Raw genomic sequence first — 24,199 nt, 5'->3', positions numbered from 1 at the left:
AAGCTTGTGAGATCCATACTAATATTATGAATGCGCCAGTGTGTCTGTCTGTCTGTCTGTTACCTCTTCACGCCCAAACCGCTGAACCCATTTTGCTGAAATTTGGTATGGAGATACTTTGCGTCCCGGGAAAGGGCTTAGGATACCTATTATGCCGGAGTAATATACGGTTCCCGCGCGTATACGAATTTTGGCGCAAAGGAGTTGCAGGCGTCTTCTAGTTTATTATACTAGCAAAATAACGAAAAATTGAAGTCAAATTTGGAAATCGTAGTGACGTTATAAAATAAAGTGCTATCAGGGATATTTTTTACGTTTTACACCTACGTTATTCGGTTGGATTATGTCAGATCAATGTTAATGGTTATCTGTAGCTTTATAGAATAACCTGACCCAAAGTATCCGCCATCTGCCAATGAATCAATTTCTTTGATAGTAAAATATTACTAATACCAGAGACCAGCCATACATACCCTTACTGCCACTCATATTTTTAATTTTTTGTTATTTTGATTTATTGCTAGCCTTAAAAATTTATTTTGTGATGTCACACCTTTGGTCCCAGCAGAAAGCCAGTACAGCAGACTTGTAGTCGCTGTTAATGCTGAGCTGGGTCCAGTTTTGACGCCACACAATTTAATATTATTGTAATATTTGTGTTCTTTATTTCTTTGTGTATTTTTGTAGTAATGTTATATTATGTTGTGTGATTGTCAAAATAAACTTATTCTTATTCCTTACGAAAAATTACATACATACTACATAGTATGTTAAAAGATTCATTAATGTGACATAATGCCAGACATTATGCGCACATTGTACCTAAAATCTTAATTTATCCACAAATACTCAATTAGCGTCCAAATAGCAAATACACATCGGCGCATCTTGCCAAAGTACCAAAATAAAATACATAAACATCCGAAAGTAACTGAAGATATTATCATATTTTCCTGAAACAGTACAAAGTTCAATAGATGCGTGGCTCGAAGCCAATTCAAAACTCTTCTTGTTTATCATGCTGTTACATTGATAAAATATTCCTAGCATCTCCGAGCGAGCCCGAGTGGGCTAATGCTACAATACAGTTTTAAGTTTCAGTAGTAATTTCGTTCGCTTTTGCGGTATTCTTTCATACATTTTTCAAATAAAGCACTCTTGGGTATTTTGTGGAGTGAAATTAAGGGTCGAAAGAGAAAATAGGTCGTGTTCGTTCGGAAAATACCATTGAAAAATGTTATCATCGCTATCAGATAAAATATTTTTTAGATGCTTTGATACAGTTTTGAGGTATATCTTTGTTTTCAGACAGATTTTCGTGTTCAGGTGGTCATCATAATAAGTTTGCAGTGAGAGCAGCTGCAGTTCATTTTACCTCAGCTAGTCCAATATTCACTGTGAAACTTCCTGCTGTAAACATTGAAGGTACACAATACATATTCGCTAGTATTTCAGTTTTGATTTTGCAATAGAAGTAAGAAGATGAAAAGAGCACAAACGAATTGTGAGGCAATAAAACCGGCTTTCTGCCCAAAGGAACCGTCGACATGAAAAATGAAAAAGGAATTGCACTCGTCACATTTGGTCCTAGAGTTATTACGGTGGCGTCATTCGATTTACGGAAGAGTTTACAATCGAACATTAGAATGGATGAGGTGGGTAACTAACAAATTGGAAACAGGCGTTTTTGGAACGAAGATCCTTATCGCGCGTTCGGCGCAAATCTGAAGACGGAACGATATTTTGACCTTGATTTGACCTCGACATTTTTTTACCTGCATGTTAGGGACAGAGAGCGTTGATAGTAAGTATTCCTGTGCGTCAACTGTATGGCGTTTTTTTTTAATAATTAGCAACGCATTGTAAGTAGGTACCTATTCCTGGACGTCAATAGATGGCTTTTTTAAAATAATTTTTTTGAGTGTATATAACTTCGTTCAATTCGGGTGTCCCTTGACACCTCTCAAGTTTTTTTTGCATAAATTGAGGCTGTTATACCGGGCAAATGATTTGAAATAAAAAAAAATATGGATTCTATGTACCTATACTGTATAGCTAGATGTGTAAGCTTGATGATGTAGTAGGTTAGTAACAAGGTTTCTTCAGATTATAAGGGGAAAAATGAGTAATTGCTCGTTTATTGTAAAATGTTAGTTACCCACTTTATTCACTCATGTCCTCAATTTCAACCCGTCCGTCAGGGAAAAATAAAGTTACCATAGTTTTTAACGAGGAAACGTCTGTCGTTTGACCTGGCACTGCCATGCGAGACCCATAGAAGGTTAACGATGTGTTTTTGCTGAGATATGCAAAATACAAGACACAGATTTGGATGAACATTTTTCTTGTAAGTTATGAGTAAAATCCATACTAATGTTATAAATGCGAAAGTGTATCTGTCTGTTTGTCTGTGTGTTCACGCCCGGAGTGCTAAAACCGACTTTGCTGAAAGATATTCAGATACAGTCCCGGGAAAGGACATAGAAAATATGGGGTTCCTAGCGATGAACGAATTTTGGCGCTACCGAGTGCAGGCGTCATCTATAATTGGTGTCTAAGACCCAGTTTCATCAAGCAATGTTAAATAAATAATGGCTTGTTAAATCAGTTAACGGCCTGTTAGAGCTATTGAGCGTTCCACCATACGCTAATGTCATGTCAAATCGCCTAACACGGTGTTAAATTTTAATTCCTGCTGGGGAGGTCCGTTAAATATATAACAGGCCGTTATAATAGTCAAAACAACAACTTTCAAAGACAATATCCAATATCAATAAAAGAATCTGTTTTGACTTTTGAGTGTTTCCGCCATGTTTCGCCACATCCTTACATATTATTTATTATTTTTAATGTTATGCATAATTATTTATTTTCATTTTGTCAAAAATTCAGCCCTTGGATTTTCGTTGACATTGCAAATACACTGACTTGTATCAAAATTACCAAACCGAAATAAGTAAATAAAAGTTTGTATCATGATTCATGTTTTCAGCTTTGACAGGTAATAATTATTAACCTGGTAAATTAAAAAGAACTATTGTCGTGTAACAAATGTATGCGATCAGTGATATTTTAATTTGGTCGCATTATCTACCAGATAACGTATTATACGAATAAGGTGAAAATGACACATTGCAGCCAACATGTCGTATTAAACTTGTACATTGCAATTTTGTCGCCTTATAACAAGAACGAACGAATTGAATGTTATTTACTCGTTGTTCACTAATTACTAATCCGCTGTTAAATTTTTACTGTGGGACATAAGTATTTTAACAGTCTGTTTAATTTTCCAAGGTCCGTTAAGTAATGCCTTGTTAGGATTTAACAAACAGAGGTTGGTGAAATTGGGTCTAAATATATTATATAATGTTTGATTATTCTATATCCATTGCTTGAGTCATCCATGAGCTTGCAATATAGAAAAGTCTACTATTTACAAAGTTTTCATAATGAAATGATCTAGAAACTTTAGAGTTGTTTTGATGTTAAGATAATCTTTATGAGAAAAGCTTCTAAGTAAAATGCGATTGAATTGCTCGGCGAAACAATGAAAGTATTTTCAATAAGTAGCGGCTTTGGAGCAGTTAGTTTTAAACTTTAGAAGTTCAGATATATACCTTTTCTATAAAACCTAACATTCTAGAGTGGATGAACCAATCTGTCTAAGAATAAGACAAGACACTTCTAAATAAAAATATAATATTACAGTCTTACTAAATGTAACTAAATTACAAAGTATACCAACTATTATAATTTTATCTCTCTCAATAATTCTTGTAACTATTATGAAAGTAATAAAATAAGGCATATTTATCCAAGAGTTAGCTAAAATTCATGCATGGACCTAAGAATGCAGATAAAAAGTTTAAGTTAACTACTAATAATAACTAAGTAATCTAACTATGTATATCAAATAACTAATAATAACTATGTAACTACAGGTCTAATAAAACATTTTGATCCTTTTTTTCCTACCGGCTGATTCTGTGTGTGAATCATGCAAATATAGAAAATTATCCAATGATCAAGGATATTTTTTGAAAATCTGCCATCAAAATTTGCCATTCTATTCTGGTGGACCTATATATTATATCAAATTACTTAGAATTAAGTAGATGACGTCCACAACTCCGTTGCAATCGAAATTCGGTTATCGCTCGGGAACAGTACATTTATTCGCAACAAAGACTATCCCTATATCCTTTCCTATCTCTCGAGTATCTTAATAGCAAATTTCATCTAAATCAGTTCAGCTGTTGAAGTGTAAAGAGGCAACAAACCGATACACGTTGCATTTATAATATTAGTAAGGATACCTTCACACTTGATATTCAGGAGTAGTAATTACTAGCACATTCGATACCTGACTGTTGATAGCTTCACGATGTTTAGTCAAGGAATTGGAGATAACTATTCCTGACTATTGTCTTATTGGTTCAATTAAACCAATTCATTGCCTCTTGGCTTTGCATACAGCGTCCATAAGTGAGAGCACAGACATTACTGTACTACCGTCTGATTGCGGTAACCGTGGTCTCTTGTGGTTTTATCTGCGTATTTGTGCAATAAACAGATACGCTTTATTACATAAATACACGCATTGATCGATCGCGAAGGGAGCCGTACATTTTTCTTGGAAAAAATGTTATCATATATATCAAATTTCAGCAAAATCAGTTCAGCGGTTTGGGCGTGAAGAGGTAACAAAGTACAGACAGACAGACAGACAGACAGACAGACAGACAGACTCACTATCGTATTTATAATATCTTATTGGTATGGATATCAAATTATCGATCACAGTTTCCAGGAATTGCTATTGTATTCTATTGTTGTCACGATCACCGGTGCTCTTATGGGGCTTGAAGAATTAAAATCATTTTAGTATTCTTCGTTAGCCTGTTAGTTGAAAAATTTTGCCAGAAAGAAGTACCAAGTACCGATAAAGTATTGGGAACTGTTAATACAGAGCCTCAGGTGCTGGATCCTACAACAATTATTGTAAAGTTTATCAAAATAGCAAAAGTGATATACGTGGGAGAGCCATGCTTCGGCACGAATGGGCCGGCTCGACCGGAGAAATACCACGTTCTCACAGAAAACCGGCGTGAAACAGCGCTTGCGCTTTGTTTCGCCGAGTGAGTGAGTTTACCGGAGGCCCAATCCCCTACCCTATTCCCTTCCCTGCCCTCCTCTATTCCCTTCCCCTCCCTCCCCTATTACCCTATTCCCTCTTAAAAGGCCAGCAACGCACTTGCAGCTATTCTGATGCTGCGAGTGTCCATGGGCGACGGATGTTGCTTTCCATCAGGTGACCCGTTTGCTCGTTTGCCCCCTTATTTCATAAAAAAAGTCAATGTCCATCTACAGTGTTTGTAATGTATCTATATACGTCCCTTTTATAGAGTTCACTGAGAAAGAAGTACAGTAGCAGATAAATATTTGTATGGGCAAGCACCCCCAGCGTTATGAATTTGCCCATGCTAAAGTTAAAAATATAGTTTGTTTTTCAGCGCTGTTTCTTTCACACTGAACTCATACGCAACCTACATTATTATCGCTTTGGTCTGTTACACCCTGTATAATCTTAAGAATGTACTCGTAGATATAGTAAAACTAGATGAGGCCCGCAACTCCGTTGCGCCAAAATTCGTTTATCGCGCGAGAACCGTACATTTTCCGGGAATATAAGTATCCTATGTCCTTTCCCGGGACTCAAAGTATCTCCATGCCAAATTTCAACAAAATTGGTTTAGCGGTTTAGGCGTGAAGAGGTACAGACAGACAGACAGACACACTTTCGCATTTATAATATTAGTATGGAAGTATGGATAGTATGGATATTGGTATCTAGAAGTAGGCTTGTTTTACAATTCTTATGCCTGCGTCTAGATGACATTTCGCGCAAGGGAATGTAGTTCTTATAAATAGTGCCACTGAAAAAGTGTCGGTTGTATTTCCACAATTCTAATAACTGAATGTTTTGAGGCGGGAATTCAGCGCAATATTCCAGCATGATGCGACTCCGAATATGTTAATAGAGTAAAATAGTTAAGCTGTCAACAAAATACGGTGTTCCTCTGCTCCACACGGTCGCATTCTAAACGTTTCACTGGACAACTTTTCATGTTTTAATTTAGTCGCTTCCGTTATTTATTGTGTATTGCTTTTTGGTCTTTCGTAATTTTGAATCGATTATTAAATTTTATGTTTATCATTGATTTCTGTGAATGTACCATATTTATCAGAGAAGTTGAGTCATATTCATATACGTTTTTTCAATCTTAGCAGTAATATTTTCCAGTCTGACCAAATTACTGCCTTTGAATTTCATCAATCTTTCTGATAGTATAATAACAATAATTCTAAACAATGATCATAATATTATTCAGATCTAAAAATCTCAACTTACTTTATGAACTTCCACTAATCTCTTTAACACAAAAAATACTGAAATGGGTCTCGTTTCCTTCATCTGCGGTCATTGTCTAATTAGATTTAAAAGGTAGAAAAAGCAGACGTTTTGAAAATGAGCAACTAACGAGAATAGTTAAACGGACCTGTAATTTGCATACAAATTGGCTTTCGGGGATAAACGCTTCATTTGTATTCCACCACAGGAACTCAGCTCAGTTGCAGAGTATTTATCCAGTTTCCGATTTGAACCGTATCGCTTTCTTATCGGATATCGATGTCTTCCGAGCTATTTAACGTTTCAGCTGCTCCTCTACCTTGTAAATTTTGTCCTGTCCCACGCTTCGGAAAATGTTCTTCTCATTCCTTCTTTTCTGCTTCTAATTCTTTCCTATTTCAAAGCCTCGAATCTCAGCCTCTATGGGTTCAGCGTGGAATATTAAATCATATTTCGTCGCTATTAAGATTATATTGAGCATTTCTGTACTATACCCACCTAAATTTTTTTGTTAAATTATGAATGCAGTCTTCTTCTAAATGAAAATGAATGATAAAGAACATAACTGCATTCATAACGGATTGGATTATTCCAGTCCATAGTATAGTCCATTTTTGGATGGGATGGTACCCAAAATATCGTCCATATTTTGTCTGAGAATTCGACGCAAAAAATATTTATGTAAACACATTGTTGTTAGCGTCATTACTATTCTTCTAATTTGTATAATCCTCTTATGGGAAAAGCTCCCAATCCCTTATGTGAGATCTGTAATACCCAAAATGATATTGTCCAAATACTGACGGAGTGTGTCCGGGGCGCAGACTTGAGGTCGCGTCTCAGTAGTGATTGATATTATAATGTAGGCGGTATTAACAGTATCTTGGCTAATCCATCTTCTGAGGCTGGTAAAATATTATATAAGATTCTAGATATATCTCTTAAACATCTCTGGGATTTTTAAGACATATTGTTTAAAATGAGGCTGATTTATTTGTTGATTTTTTGATTTCATTTGTATTGTATAAGTACAATATAAGGCCTTTCTTTTCTAGATTAAAAATAATAACAATTTGTATAATCCCTAATTCTTTAGTTAACCAAGTGAGTAACTAGAGTGCCAAATGAACACTTGCATAATAACACGATGTCACAACTATTATTTCACTATCTACTTATTATTCCTAGTTGATTTTCATTCCGAAAACATTATGATCAAGTTTCTGTTGTATATTTCGCTAAGTGAAGTAGGTGCTTCAATTTAGATAATGAAAAGATTTCACCTGTAATAATATATTTGTAACGAAAAACAACCGTGTTATTTTATTAAGTTAGTAGGCGCTCAAGAATAATTAAATTAACCTAAAATGGAGAGCTAGGCTTATCTCCACTTCATGTTAAACGTAAAAATTATCATGCCTTTTTCTAAGTCTTTTTATATTTAAAAAAGTACTTAAATATACATAATTCATAAACTAACGTCTATTTTTACTAAATACAGATTTTTAAGCGGTTATCAATAAAAAAAAATATTTCGAGCAATATTACCTCTTGCTCAATTTTTTTTTCTTGAATAGTTATTCAAAGCACTTGGTAATACAAAGCTAGTACCTACATAATAAATAGTAACTAGGAATACAAAAAAAAAATGCTACACACATCCCTCGGAGGACCTCTTCTGGTAGAGAAGACTAAATAGCTGATCAAGTATCACTTGACGAAGGATCAAAATTATGCTCTGACATACTCCATCACCATCAATAAAAAAAATCCGTTTAAAATCATTGTCTGGTTAATTAAAAAAAACAAAAATGTCCCTAGTCATCGAAATACAATTCTGTTGGGGTCAGTCCCTCGGACGCTGAATGGCTCAAACAAGGGTCCTCTCACAGATTGGCTGTCAGGCCCGCACTGTCCGTCATGCTATGAAGTGCCTTTCAGATAATCAATTAAATAAATTAGCACTTCAATCTCGCTGTCCACGTCTAGGGCCTAGATTCCTAGCATCTAGAGCTCTCATAATGAAAATGATCTAAAATGTTATTGGCTATTGTATTTCAGTATGGAATTTAAGGGGACACCATTGCAGACTTGTTATTCGAAGAAGAAATAAATGTTTTTCGTTTTTTAGATTTTTATGTATTTGAGTTTATGATGTGGGTTCCATTATTACTAACCTATCTTACCATTCGATCGTACGATTCGTACGCTGTCTGCTGATCATCTCCCAAGTCTCGCCATGAATAAAATATATGCTACTAAGTATTAACCGATACCCATTACGCTGGAAAATATTCTTTTTGATGTATGTGCTCAATGCCGACCCAATTCGAGGCATATACTTGTATTTTACATGTTTTCCGTATAATGTATTTGGGTCGACAAATCTTAAATGGGTCGATGTTTATTGGACAGGTTATACCTCCAGGGCTGATCCCAAATAAATTCGATCAGGGCCCGAGACCTTGCGAGTTAGAGGAATAAAAATGGCCGTTTCCTCCAAACTTTTAGTCATTATTTTCTTTTAAATGACTTCTGCAGTACTTGGTTTAGCTGGAATGAATGATATCTCTATAAATCATGACTTATCCTCCTTATAACCAATACAATATTATTTATTTCCATGATTTTGTTCTAATTCGTTTTAAACCGTGGAAGTTAATAAAATTTTGCATTTGATATAACATTTTCTGTTTTCATTCCTTTTTTATTCATTTTCATTTATTTATTCTAGGCATTTTGTTTAATTTCTTTTATACTCATTTCGTATTCAGTGGCTGTGGCGCGGGCGTGTAGTTTTTATTGAGTTGTGTAATATGAATCATTATTTACATTGACGCCACTCAGGAGAATTTGTTCTGAAACTACGCGTTCTCAATATTTGTCTGGCATAAACATTTTGCGGTTAGACAAATATGTTTAGATGTTTATAACATATTTATTTTTTTCTTATCAACGTCCTGGGCGTCACCTTTACTAACCTCGTCTGACAAGTTAATATTTCTAACCTTATTTATGCAAGTTCTTATAAAGAGCTTACGAATATAATGTATAATGTAGAAATTCGTACTCGGATATTCAGTCCTTTAGAATGTGTACAATATTCGGAAGACTTATTAATGTTCTGCAAACTATAGAAAATAGAAATACATCCCTTCAATAAGGCTTTCATTGAATAACCAATATTTTATGTTGATAGGCTAAATGTTTAGGACGTATATAAGTTGTTATTAATTAACTAAAATCAATATTAACAAATTGAATAAACTATGTAAATTTAAGAAGTATTATTATTAATTATAAAAAAATGACTCTAGTATGAAGACCTACCGTGTATGCAGGCTGTAATAAAACTAATAAGTGATAAAATCTTTCAGAGTTCACTGTAAAAGTCTTTTACAGTGAATTGTAAAAGTCTTGAAGTGTAAAAGTCTTGTACAGTGAATAATTGAGAATTCACTGTAAAAGACTTTTACAATGAATTCTCAATTATTAAAGCGACATATTATATACACACCCTAACTACTATCACTTACTTTTGTTACACCCAGCTATATTATTGTGCGCAAACTTTTGCAACTCACAAAGCTGTAATAAATCAGAACATAATACACTTCCGATGTGCTTTGTATCATTGTAGCCATTATCAGTAACAAAAGAAAGCTTAATGTATGGCCGAATGGAACCAAAGTTAAGATTTATTGCTACTTGGAAAACGATATCTTGTGTAGTGCTATCAAAACTATTGAGGGCCGAGTTTACAAGTTTGGAGATCTCGGAGGACTCAATACAGAAAAGTCCAATTCATAGTTCAATCGGTAACCTATAATGGGGTCACTGTATAAAATTAAAAATACAGTAAGTACTTACTCCAAAATTAATAATGCGCATGAATGACCGTGAAAAATGACCGTGTTACAAAAGCTACAGGAATATCACGACCTGTGATCACGACGAACTTTGACTAATACTTATACGTGGGAGAGCCATGCTTCGGCACGAATGGGCCGGCTCGACCGGAGAAATACCACGCTCTCACAGAAAACCGGCGTGAAACAGCGCTTGCGCTGTGTTTCGCCGAGTGAGTGAGTTTACCGGAGGCCCAATCCCCTACCCTATTCCCTTCCCTTCCCATCCCTACCCTCCCCTATTACCCTATTCCCTCTTAAAAGGCCGGCAACGCACCTGCAGCTCTTCTGAAGCTGCGAGTGTCCATGGGCGACGGAAGTTGCTTTCCATCAGGTGACCCGTTTGCTCGTTTGCCCCCTTATTTAAAAAAAAAATAAAAAAAATAATACATATTGTATCTTAAACGAAATGCAATTGGAAAATGCAATATCGTCTACTGTCGCTCTGGAAATATGATCGTTGCCGAAAAATTTCGAAAACTTCTATGCAGCGCATTATCACTTTGGGGGCACTTGTAACTTTGTAATGTATTATTTTAACATAAAATAATATAACAAAAAAGCGCAGCTAAACATTAATAAAAATAATCAAGTAAAAAATCCAAATACTAGGTTACGAAGTAAACTCTTTCTGGAAAGTCTACGATGCCTACCACCTGTTCGGGAACGAACCCGGCTAGAAGAACCGACCTAAAAAACTCGTACGCGGCCATTTTTTTACCGCCTTCCAAAAAGGAGGAGGTAATACGTTCGGCTGTATATATCTTTTTAGCAAAAATTGTCAAGTATTTTTTCTTTTTTAATAAGTTGGTCAAAAAGGGGATCATTGAGCTCCTAGGTTTCTACCATAAAAAAGGATACGTTTACAGAACAAGCAAGACTATAAACTGAAATGATTATCATATTTTGCATCTTACATCCTTACCCGAACAATACCACCTATATAATTTTGTGTTACCCAAACATATAGACAATAAACAAGCTGTATCTTCGAGCGCGATTTAATTTAGTGAGCGTTTCCCTTTACGTCCTTGTCGAGTGTAGAATGTAGTAAATGTACGAGAAATATGCGACGTAGTACGAATACATATTATGAATATACAGTAGACTAACGTGAATGTATGAATGAAAATACTTTATACTACCAAAACATACAGGACAGTGGACACAGAGCTCGTTTGTAGAGCCTTTATAAAACCCACCATCTAAGACTGGTTTTATTACCAACACCATTGTTGAAAAAGACAAACTTAGCTTGCGCTTGTCAGAATTGCGGTAGGTTCTATAGTACCCGCAGGCCGCAACTCTACATTGAGCGGGGAGTAGAGCACTACTTGTATTTCTATATTTAGATTTCTATCATATAAACTAAGTGTAAACGTACAAAAGGTGGTTTAACCCGTTGAAAAACGAGACACAATATAATTTATATTATTCAAGTATGGGGCTTGATGAATTAATCGCTATAAGCGATATATCTTAATATTAGACAGCCAAAATCGGAGAATACACACATAAGCGTGATTAGATCAGACAAAATAAGAGCGCAAAAGAGTGCAGCTTTATTAGGCGAGCTTGTAACTTGCCTCTGTGTAACCTGAATTTAATCATAAGAAAACGCCAGAGTAAAGCTACTGTTTGTTTTTGTATTGTGGTACAACGAGTCGCATTCATAATTTGTACTGATAAGGACGGCACGCGACGCTTTAATTTATATTGTTCAGTAGCTTTCGCCTGCGACTTTGTTTTGCGAATAAAACGAATACATTTCATACATTCTTGGGCTTGTATTGTAGGCAGATTAAATTGTGTTGATATTGATAGATCAAGATTAGATGGTTGAAAATAAGTAAATTAAATATTGTATCATAAAACATAGTAACTATTGTTTCGGACTCTAAGTATACTACGCACTAAAACCCCATGGTGACCCCTAGCGGTTTTAGTGGATAGTTCCTCGGAGAGTCCCACATACTCCAGCCGATGTCCCCAATCTGCCGGGGATGCGTTAAGCATTTCCCCATAAAAAAGGTAAGTATATTATCTAGGGTTGCGGGTACAATAGAACCTATCGCAATTCTGCCAAGCGCAAGCTAAGTTTGTCTTTTTCAACAATGGTGTTTGTTGGTAATAAAACCAGTCTTAGATGCTAGATTTTATAAAGGCTGTATACTGACTGTGTTTAGTGGCTACTTCATGCCTTTCGTAGCAAGGGCTTATTAAAAAGGTTACGTGTATTTGGATTCTTAATTAAAGCCTTCGTAAAATCGCAATCGTTGTTCGGTGTTCCTATTATTGAACATCATTGTTTCAGAATAAACATATTATTATAAATAATAATAATAATATGTATTGTTGTCGAATCATAATATTATAATTAATCTAGTTGTTCGGTGTTCCTCATAGTTCTTCATCATTGTTTCAGACGTGTGCACGGCGAAGCAGTTTCAATGTGCGAACGGGAAGTGCATATCGCTCGCGTGGGTGTGCGAGGGAGAGAACGACTGTGGCGACAACTCCGACGAAAACATCGCCGAATGCAAAAAAGGTAAGTCCTAATTTAGTGTCTGAAAAAAGAAAGATAAGCCAGGGCGGCTTATCTTCCTAGGACGTTTCCTAGGGCGTTACAGGTCGTTTTGTTTACTATCAGATTGAGTCAAATGCCTAGTCGACATTCGTTATTTAGTCTGTTAACTGGTTATGTCAAGCCTAGTCCAGACCTTGACTCTACATAACCCAACCAATTAAGATCTACGTGAAATAATTTCTCTGATAGTACAGCACGCGGAAATTAACAGACACCTGTTAATTTCCGCGTGCTTGATCATTATTCTACTGCGTGTTATTTTGCTTTACTTGATTCGACGTCTGTCTGAACTTTTTCTAAGGCGATGTTATGACTTATGATATAAACAAAGGTAAGTATATCATATAAAGTATATCCTACCAAAAACATTTCAAAATGTAAAAGGAGCCAAGCAAAATATCTAACATTTAAAGAATTTTTCAAATTGGACCAGTAGTTCCTGAGATTAGCGCGTTCAAATAATCCCTTTCAAATAATTTCCCCCGTTTTTTTCACACTTTCCTCTATTTCTTCTCTCCTGTTAGACATAGTGTGATAAAATATAGCCTATAGCCTTCCTCAATAAATGGGCTATCTAACATTGAAAGAATTTTTAAAATTGGACCAGTAGTTTCTGAGATTAGTGCGTTCAAATAAGCCCTTTCAAATAAATTCCCCCCGTTTTTTCCACACTTTCCTCTATTTCTTCGCTCTTATTAGTCTTAGCGTGATAAAATATAGCCTATAGCCTTTCTTAATAAATGGGCTATCTAACATTTAAATAATTTTTCAAATTGGACCAGTAGTTCCTGAGATTAGCGCGTTCAAACAAACAAACTAACAAACTCTTCCGCTTTATTATTAGTATAGATGTGCTTTAGCACATTAATAATTTTTTAAGACCTTTAGGGTCCCCGCAGACTTACAATTTAAAGTTGGCCGACTATCGTACAAACCACAAAAATAGATTAAGATAGAAGCGCCATGTCGCTCCAATTTGTATGAACACGAGCGTGTCACTTTCTTCATACCTACTGTGACGTCACAAGAGCGAATTTCGAATCGATTCCGCGCGTACGGGTATTCCCATCACTAAAGCGCTCTTGTGACGTCACAGTAGGTATGAAAAAAGTGACACGCTCGTGTTCATACAAATTGCAGCGACATGGCGCTTCTATCTTGATCTATTTCTGTGGTTTGTACGATAGTCGGCCAGTATATCTGCGGGGACCCTTATACGACTAAATCTAATTATAAATCCTTATGTGTCGCTGTCTAAATTCCTGTAGTGTAGTAATTAAATTGTTTGACGCTGAGAAGTGAGGCCTTACTGGAGCCTCAGAATACCGCAAAACAACGTGCTCTTCTTAGCTCGCGAGTATTAAACATCCTGTATGTGTATAAATCTCTCTCCTAAATAAAGACAATTAAGTGTATTTTGAAGTAAAACATTAATTAGTTACTCATAGTAAATAATATTATTTTCAGTACAATGTATCAATATTTTAGAACTGTAACAACCGCACTCAGGAGAAATTTATCCTTCATTAAATTAAAGTAAGGAGTACCTTACTTTAATTTAATGAAGATTTTAAAATAATGTATTAAATTAAAGTTAAGTAATCATTAAATAAGTTAAGATTTTAGTGTGGGAAAATGGGCGTATAGCTACGGGAACGCGTAAAATATTGATTATTAGGGTTTTCATATTTATTGAGAGATTAGGGTGCAGTTATTTTATAAGTTTCATAAATTATTACATTTTTCCGGGATAAAAAGATATCCTTTATCAGTGCGTCTAGCATACGCGTATTATATTGTCGTAGTTATATTGTCGATTTGACAAAAAATGATTTTCACATAATGTCGATAGATTTTGATGACAATCTATTGACCCTAACATGACATACATTTTTACTCGAGTAATCTCTAGATGAAGTGACATACCATCAAACACAACATGTAGACAAAGTTTTCTCGTTATGCGCATGCTAGGCGCACTGGACTCGAAAGTAGCAGTTGTCTATACCAATGAATCAGCAAAAATATCGGTTCAGCAGTTTGGGTGTGAAAAGTGACAGGCAGACAGAAATATACACAGCTGTCTGTCTGTCTCTCTGCCTGTTACTTTGTGTGTCATACATATACCTAGCGGAATAGAGAAACAAAGGTCCGAGCAAGCGAGATGTCACTATCAGTAACACTGCGTGGTAAAAAGAGACGTGTGATAAGTTGATAACTGATACATCACAGCAGAAGCTTTCATCTGTTTGACGTCTAGTCAGCACTTGTCGGCACGTTGACAATTTAATCTCTTAGAAAGATGCTTGTGTTAGTGTATACCGTATACGTAAACAAATGTTTACACACAGACGTAAATCAATTTCGGTTTCGTTTAGACAAGTAGGGGAGAGGGGGGCTAGTTCTAACAGATTTTAAATATTGTCATTTATCTTCTTAATTTGAAAACTTTATGTTATTATTTTTATACTTGTAACGGAAATTTATATGGCTTTCATATACTAAGCTAAAAATTCATCTAAATCTAATTCGAAGGGAGACGCATTTTTTTTTAAAGTCAGCGGTTAAAACTTGCCCCGTTTCGGGGGTAAATATTAACAGTGACGGGGTAAGTATTAACGCTAGCAAAACTCGTTAGAATTTCATTTAACCATGGAAGTAAAAAACAAAACAATATTAAAATGGTAATTTATTTATTTTTTGACATACAAATGTTAAATAACAATAAAAACTTCTTTCAAATAACATAAATTTCCATTTCTGTCATCCACCCTGAGCTCTATGCATTCTGGTGGATCGCTTGCAACAAAAATTGAATCTGATCCTCGGAATTATTTAATTCGGTGGTATGGTGTTGCCGATATCGTGTACCGCTGTCGCCAAAGCAATCGACTTACCTCTATCGGCAGATATTACAGCTCCAACTGGCTTGTAATACCAATTAATATTGACGCGTTAATACTAACCCTGTTCATTTTGTTAAAACTACCCCTCGAGGACCTTTTTGGATATAACTAATTATTAAAAAAAAAAACCATAGGTATATTTAATCAAATAACACGGAAATGTAATTAACAACTAAATTGCAGATTTTTATATAATTAATGGTTATTTAGTTGTTCATTACATTTCCGTGTTATTTGATTAAATATACTTACCTATAGTTTTTTAAAATAATAATACAAAACCAAATAATTAAAGCATAAAAGCGCCTATATTAACTTTATGGTCTGTACACAATTCCGCATTCACAATATTAGTGTGTATTAATAATAATTAGTCCATACTAATATTATAAATGCGAAAGTGTGTCTGTCTGTCTGTCTGTCTGTTACCTCTTCACGCGCGAACCGCTTTACCGATTTTGCTGAAATTTGGCATGGAGATACTTTGAGTCCCGAGAAAGGACATAGGATAGTTTTTACTTCGGAAAAATGTACAGTTCATGCGCGATTAATGAATTTAGGCGCAACGGAGTTGCGGGCGTCATCTAGTAATAAATAAAGGAAATTGTGTTGAACATAGGATTTAAATGCATTGATAATAAATTCACAAGTACTACGGATAGTCGCTCTAGGCCAGGGTTTCTCAAAGTGGGGTACGCGAACCCGTAGGGGGTTCGCGACAAGATTTACGTAATGGTGGCAACAGGAGTCATTATTCAAAATGTCAATAGATATATTAACTATTTTAAAAGCCAATGTCCGTAGAAAGCTCTTTAAGCTGATTGTAAAAGGATGTCTTTGATAGAATTTTGGGCAGTGAGACAGGCAGAGTATTTCGAACTCTCACGCAAAGCGGTGAATTTTCTTTTACTCTTTGCTACAACATACTTAATATGTTAGAGTGGGTTTTCGCACCTGGTCATGATAAAAAATAAAAACAGAAATCGACTTGATACCGAGTCAGAATTAAGGTTAAAATTGTCCAAAATTACTCCCAACATTGAATCCATTTGCGACAAGAAACGAGTACACACATCACATTGATATTAGAAAGACATTTATTTTGGCACTTTATGAGTTACCTTTTATTAAAATAAAAACCTTATTTTCTCCTTTAGTTAGTAAGGGGTTCGCTGTCACCTGGAAATTATACACAGGGGTTCGTGGAACCGAAAGTTTGAGAAACCCTGCTCTAGGCATATTGTCATTACTGCTGTACTCTGCACACGTGAGTACACGAGAGTACATGTAAATTGTAATGTAATTGTGGGGGACAGCTTGCGCTAATTCCCCGTAGATCGCCTAGGTCAGCGTTTCTTGTAGTAATGAGGATGATGATGATGACTATTTGATGAGGAGATGAATTTAAACACTTTTTCAGTCTTGTTCCAGGTAGCAAGCACACAGTAGTTCCGAAGCTGGGCAACGTTGGAGAGCGAGTGTCGTACTATGGCGGCCGACCCATATTTATATCGGCCCCGGTACCCAGCTTCTAGAACATTCCATGCCTCACCCCCTTGGAAGGAAAATTTATTGAGTTTCCACGAAAATTACATTAATTTACAAAATATACATTGGTTTTATTTGTACAATTCTCTTAGCTATAATTTTACATAATAAACATGTTCGTGCCGACCTCCGTAACCGAAATAATTAAAAAAATCTATTTTTCCTATATTTATACTACCTCGTCGCCCCCTGACATAACGGTCGCCTCTGGCTGTCCCTTTTGCACGGGACTTCCTTGTCTGGGACAAGGATAGCCCGCTCGAGATGTATACTATCTCCCTCACTTTTCGGTTACAGAAATCGGCACTACCACACTGGCTCTAAACCCATCCCATTGAATGGCACTATTTTTCACTGAAATGTCCATAGTCCATACACTATTTACTGTCTGTCGTGCACATTTCTCCCGCCGGTCGCGCAGGCGACACCCCCGGTAGCACGACGATCTTCTTGGTGGGCCGCCGGAGAACGTGGCCGTTCGCGGTCTCCACGTCCACGACCCGTACCACGCCGTCCTTGCCTGGATATGTCCTCTTGATCTTCCCGCGTGGCCAGATGTTGCGCGGTAGGTTCGAGTCGCATATGATAACGACGTCACCCACCGCGGGATCGGAGCCTCGGGTATGTGGCTCCCGGCGGTGCTGGAGGAGTGGGAGGTACTCCCTCACCCACCTCCGCCAGAACACGTCTGCCAGGTGCTGCGCGCGCTTCCACAGCTGCCGCGCCGATGTCTTTTCTTCTTCGAATCTTCCTGGAGCAGGTACATGGCAGCCCGACCCCAGCAGTATGTGGTTGGGGGTCAAGGCCTCGGGCTCCTCGGGGTCAACCGAGACATAGGTAAGTGGTCTCGAGTTGATGATGTTTTCCGCCTCTACCAGGAGTGTGTAGAGGGTCTCGTCGCTCGGATGCTGCTCGTGTAGAGTGATTCGCAGGGACTCCTTTACGCTCCGCACCAGCCGCTCCCACGCACCGCCCATGAAGGGGGCGGACGGAGGGATGTACCGCCAGTTGATGCGGCGGGCGTTGACTTCGCTCTTATACTTTTCCCATTCTTGTTGTAGCTCCTTCTCGGCGGCCTTGAAGCAGGTCGCGTTGTCCGACCATAGTTCAGTCGGTTGTCCTCGTCGGGCGACGAACCTCCGCAGTGCTGCGATGGCGGAGTCGGCGCTGAGAGACGTCACCACCTCCAGGTGGACGGCCCTCATGGTGAGACATGTGAAGAGGGCCACCCATCTCTTCTCTCGATGTCTGCCCACGGTGACCTCCACAGGGCCGAAATAGTCAAGCCCTGTGAAGGTGTATGGCCGCGCGTGGTGCGCCAGCCGGGCGACGGGCAGGTCGCCCGTGGCCGGACACGTCGGCTTGGCTCGGCGTATGCGGCAGGCTAGGCAGGCCCGGATCACACCCTTGACTGTGGGGCGTATCCGGGTCACCCAGAACCTCTGCCGGATCTCGTTCACGGTTGCTTCTACTCCGCCGTGATGCATTTCTTCGTGTATCTGTTGGATATATAATTTCGTGTACCTGTGGCTGCCATCCATGATAACCGGGTTGTTGGTTTCCCGGCTGATGTCTTCTGCGGCTGCTACTCGACCCCGTAGCTTGATGAGGCCCTCCTCCAGGTGGACACTCAGCGAGGCGAGGCGGTCTCCCGCCGCTGGAGAACGGTTTTCTTCTATTCGTTTTCTTTCTTTGCTATAGGATTCTTCTTGCATTCGGCGCAGCCAGAGTGCCTCGGCACGAGTGAGGTACCGTGCGTCGAGTGCGACGTATTTTCTTCGCGTAACTGGATCCATTCGTGTCGCGGATTTTCCTTTCTTCGATCGCCGCGAGTCCCAGGCCGCGTCCTTTTCTTTATTCTTCTTTGTGCGTTGTCGCACAGCTGCCACGGTTTCTCGCGGGGAACGACAGAGGTCAATGAACTGTAGTACACGACCTGTAGCTCGTATCAACGTCTTCCATCTTCCTATGCGTTCGATGTCGGGTAAACTGTCTTGTAGCGCGATGTATCGTGCGACAAAACAGTTTTCTTCACCCGTGTCCGTTTTCTCCGCCGGTTTTCCTTCTTTCGGCCAGAATTTTTCTTCTTTTTTCAGGAATTCGGGCCCGCTGAACCATCGGTGGGCGGCTCCGAAGTCCGTGGGTGTGGCGCGCGTCGCGTCGTCGGCCACGTTTTCTTTCGTCGGCACCCATCGCCACTCGCTGACTTTCGTTGTTTCCTCTATTTCGGCGAGGCGGTGCGCGACGAACGTTTTGTAGGCCCGCGGCTCGGCGCGTATCCACGCCAGCACTGTGCGGGAATCGCTCCAGTATGTTTTCCTTACCAGCTCGACTTCTAGTTCTTTCTCCACAGTCTTCGCGAGGCGGGTACCCAGTAGAACAGCTTGCAGCTCCAGGCGCGGGATGGACGTCGGCTTCAGCGGGGCTACGCGGCTTTTGGCTGCCACGAGCGCCGTGTGTACTGCTCCGTCCTCGCGCACCATACGAATGTAGACAGCTGCGGCGTATGCCTCTTCACTCGCGTCGACAAAGGTATGCATTTCGCTTACCATTTCAGGCTGCAGGTTGTAGCAGCGGGGAATCTTTATTTTTCTTACTTGTTGTAGATCTCTTGTCCACGCCGTCCACTTGGGGACGAGCTGCTCCGGTATGGGCTCGTCCCATCCGGTGCCGTACCTCCAGGTCTCCTGCATGAACTTCTTGGCGGGCATGGTGAGCGGTGACAGTAGTCCGAGCGGATCGAACAATGACATCACGACACTGAGGGCTTCACGCTTCGTGGGGGCCCGCTCCTCGCTCATGATGGTGCGAGGTATCTTCGCCTCGTTCAGGTTGAAGCGCAGCAGGTCTTCATGCGCCTCCCACCATATTCCCAGCGTCTTGTCCGCGCAGTCTTCTCCCACAGGGACCTCCTTGGAGTCTCGGTCGTTCCCGAGACGTCGGCGTATGGCTTCGCTATTCGATGTCCAGCCTCGCAGCTCGAACCCGGCGTGCCGGTGGACCATGTCGACTTCCTGCGATGTCTCCAGTGCTTCTTCTTCACTCGGGAAGCTAGATATGAAGTCGTCCATGTAGTGGTTCTTCTTGATTTCCGCTACAGCACGCGGATATTTTTCCTGGAACTCTTCTGCATTCTTGTTTTTTACGTACAGAGCCGTGCATGGCGATGACGTGGCCCCGAAGATAAGGGACGCCATCTGGTACTCTTGCGGCTTTTCTTCTCGTTCGTTACCTCTCCACAGGAAGCGGAGTGCGTCCCGGTCTTCTTTCCGGACGCGGATGCGCATGAACATCTCCTTGATGTCCGCGGTTACCGCCACAGAGTGTCGGCGGAACCTCATGATGACTCCTGGCAGCGACTGAAGAAGGTCGGGGCCGGAGAGCAGCATGTCATTGAGGCTGCGGCCATGGGATCTGGCCGCGGCGTCGTGTACTAACCTGATTTTTGGTTTCGCTGGGTTGCACACGGCGAAGTGAGGTAAGTACCATGTTCTCCCTGCTGCCGGTGGCTCCTGTGCTGGCACTGCGTATCCGGATTCCAGCAGGTTGTTTATTCTTTCTTCGTATTTTTCTTTCAGGCCCGGGTCTCGATCCAGCTTCTTTTCCAGGGACCTGAGACGCTTCCAGGCATCGTTGTAGTTGTTGGGAATGACTTCCTTCTCGTCCTTCCAGAGCAGCGCGGTTTCGAAGCGCCCATCAGGAAGTCTTTGACTGGTTTTCTTAAGTATCTCCAGCGCACGCTCTTCTGGGTCATTTTTCTGTTTTCTGGCTTCGATCCCAAGTGATTCCAGGTCGAAAAACCTCTTCATCATGTTTTCCATATTGTCTTCTGTCTTCTCCTCTTTTTTGGCTACTGTGTGGCCACAGAAGGCTATAGTTTGCGTATGTGACGACCTGTATCCGTGCAGCACCCAACCGAGTCGTGTGTGGGATGCGACCGGCTGGTTTCTCCTTCCCGTTTTCGTCTCGAGGGCCAGCAGCAACTCCCAGTTGTCTTGACCCAGCAGGATTCTCGGGCGCGCATTTTCGTACATCAGGTGGTCTTCAAGGCCCCTCAGGTGCGCGCAGTCGTGCAGGTCTTCCTTGCGAATTTTCTGCGGCGTGAATAGCAGCTTCTTTACTGTTCTTGCACTCCCCACGCCGTACTCTTCTTTACAGTGGCGCCCCCTTATCTTGAAGCTTACCTTTTTGCTGTTTTCGTACTTCTTTGTATCACTGAGGCCCTGCACCCACATGTCGTGGCGAGGCCCGTCCAGGTGGAGGAGCTCCGCCAGGTCTTCATCGATGAGTGTCACTGTGCTGCCGTCGTCCATGAGTGCGTAGGTGTCTATTCTGGTGCTGTTCTTGCCGAAGACCGTGACCGGAGCGACCTTTAGGAAGGCTTGTCGTTCCTGAAGGCAGTTGGTGCTGCTCACTATTTCCACGGTCGCTGCCTCCCCTGCTTCCATGGCCTGTGGCGGCGCCGTCGGCTGTTGCTGGTCTGCCGGTGGTCTGGAGTGATGCAGCAGGCGGTGGTGCGCCATGCCGCACCCGTTGACACTACACCTCTTTGCCCCGCAGCCCCCTCGGCGGTGGTTGCTCCGCAAACATTGAAAACAGATGCGGTTCTTTTTCGCTATGTTCCAGCGCTCGTTCACAGGGGTCCCGAGGAACTGCTTGCACTCCGTCAAGTGGTGTTCGTTCTGGCACATCGGGCACCTTTTCCTGCCACTTACCTCTGTGGCGAAAGCCCGTTCCAGTCTTCTTCTCTGGGGCCTCTCCGGGTGAGGTTCGGTCTCCTCGGGCAGCGCATACGCACTGCATTTGTCGGCTTCTTCATTGAGGAACAGGGTCATCTTCTTCAAGTCCGACGTATCTTCTTTTCTTCTTGCGGCAAAATCGTACCACTTGTTGCGCAGAATGGGCGGCAGCTTTTCTACAATACTTTTCACTAATTCAGGATTAAACATATAGTGTACCTTTTTAAGTGTCTCCAGCGTGGCCACCACATTCGCTATCTTGTTAGCAAATATGCAGAGTTCGCGCGGGCTGTCACTCAGCCTGCCCAACGCCTTGATTTTCTGTATTTCACCCATCGCCAGTGTGTCTGGACGGCCGAATCTTCTTTCCAGCGCCTGGATGACTGCTCGCGGCTCCGGTTGGCTGATGAGTAGACTCTCGACCGCTTCGAGGGCTGCTCCCTTGAGGCTTCTTCTTAGCCTCATAGTATTCTCGGTGTGCGAGAACATTTCTTCAGTCTCGTAGTACGCCGCCCTGTAGCCGAGCCACCCCGTCGAATGTCCGGCGAACGGGGGAAGCTCTTGGAGAAACCTGGGGGCGTCTCTTGACATGCGGACGGCCTGTGTGAGCGCCGCCGCCAGCGAAGTGATGTCGCTGCTTTTCTGTTTTTCTTCAGCTTTTCTGTGCTCCGGTTCATTTTCCGAATTTTCATTTTTCTTTTCTTCATTTTCGTTCTGCTTTTCTTTTTCCTCGGCCGCAGGGTTAATGGTTTGCCCTTGCAGCCACTCTTCCACCTTGTCCGTTTCCTTTTCTGCTACCTCGTTTCCCTCCTCGTCTCCGCAGGCCAGCATGGCCTTTTCCCTGGCCAGCTTGGCTTCTGCGAGGGCGAGCGATGCACGTGCCTCTGCCAGTTTCAATTCCGCCAGCTTTTCCTCAGCTTCCAAAATTTTCCTCCTGCTTTCCTTTCCCTGAGGCGCACGCTTCTTCCGTCGTGAGTCCTCTTCTACTGCTGTTTTCTCGCTGGCGGTGGTAGAGGTTCGTTCCGTCGAGGTTTGTTCTGTTTCGGACGTTTCGGCGGTTTCCCTGGAGTTTTCCTCCTGTTCTTCGACCGGTGGAGCCGCGGGGCGCGTCGATGCTCCGCTTCTCGTCTGGACTCCGGTTTGACTCGCTCGTTCGGCCCCATCGGCGATGCTTGAAGCCTTCGATTTGGACATCTTTCTTCACTGACCGCACTGGCTTCTTGATTTTCTTTTTTCCTCGGAGAGAATCCGGCCGTAGAATCCGGCTTTGCGAAGGACCATACAATGTGGGGGACAGCTTGCGCTAATTCCCCGTAGATCGCCTAGGTCAGCGTTTCTTGTAGTAATGAGGATGATGATGATGACTATTTGATGAGGAGATGAATTTAAACACTTTTTCAGTCTTGTTCCAGGTAGCAAGCACACAGTAGTTCCGAAGCTGGGCAACGTTGGAGAGCGAGTGTCGTACTATGGCGGCCGACCCATATTTATATCGGCCCCGGTACCCAGCTTCTAGAACATTCCATGCCTCACCCCCTTGGAAGGAAAATTTATTGAGTTTCCACGAAAATTACATTAATTTACAAAATATACATTGGTTTTATTTGTACAATTCTCTTAGCTATAATTTTACATAATAAACATGTTCGTGCCGACCTCCGTAACCGAAATAATTAAAAAAATCTATTTTTCCTATATTTATACTACCTCGTCGCCCCCTGACATAACGGTCGCCTCTGGCTGTCCCTTTTGCACGGGACTTCCTTGTCTGGGACAAGGATAGCCCGCTCGAGATGTATACTATCTCCCTCACTTTTCGGTTACAGAAATCGGCACTACCACACTGGCTCTAAACCCATCCCATTGAATGGCACTATTTTTCACTGAAATGTCCATAGTCCATACACTATTTACTGTCTGTCGTGCACAGTAATAGCTGAGTACACTCGTGATGTTAAAATATGCTGTGCGTGTTTTGAACTTGTAATAAGCTGTAGGGCTGGTTGTACAAGTTTCAACGGAAAAATATCCATACTAATAATATAAATGCGAAAATGTGTCTTTCCGTCTGTCTGTTACCTCTTCAAGCCCAAACC

General features: G+C 40.8%; 1 protein-coding gene across 10 annotated transcripts in view; it reads left to right on the top strand.

The window, feature by feature from the left end:
* LOC121730503 (very low-density lipoprotein receptor) overlaps window positions 1-24,199 on the top strand; it is a 326,868-nt gene that overhangs the window by 2,998 nt on the left and 299,671 nt on the right. For all 10 annotated transcript variants that reach the window (XM_042119572.1, XM_042119567.1, XM_042119573.1 and 7 more), the window contains exon 2: window positions 12,749-12,871. In XM_042119572.1, coding sequence (XP_041975506.1) covers window positions 12,749-12,871 — 123 coding nt within the window. The remainder of the gene's footprint in view (window positions 1-12,748; window positions 12,872-24,199) is intronic.

This window comes from Aricia agestis, chromosome 9 (genome assembly GCF_905147365.1).
Source record: "Aricia agestis chromosome 9, ilAriAges1.1, whole genome shotgun sequence".
Taxonomy (NCBI): domain Eukaryota; kingdom Metazoa; phylum Arthropoda; class Insecta; order Lepidoptera; family Lycaenidae; genus Aricia; species Aricia agestis.
Note: the sequence above shows the minus strand (reverse complement) of the source record. Positions and strands in the feature narration are given on the sequence as shown.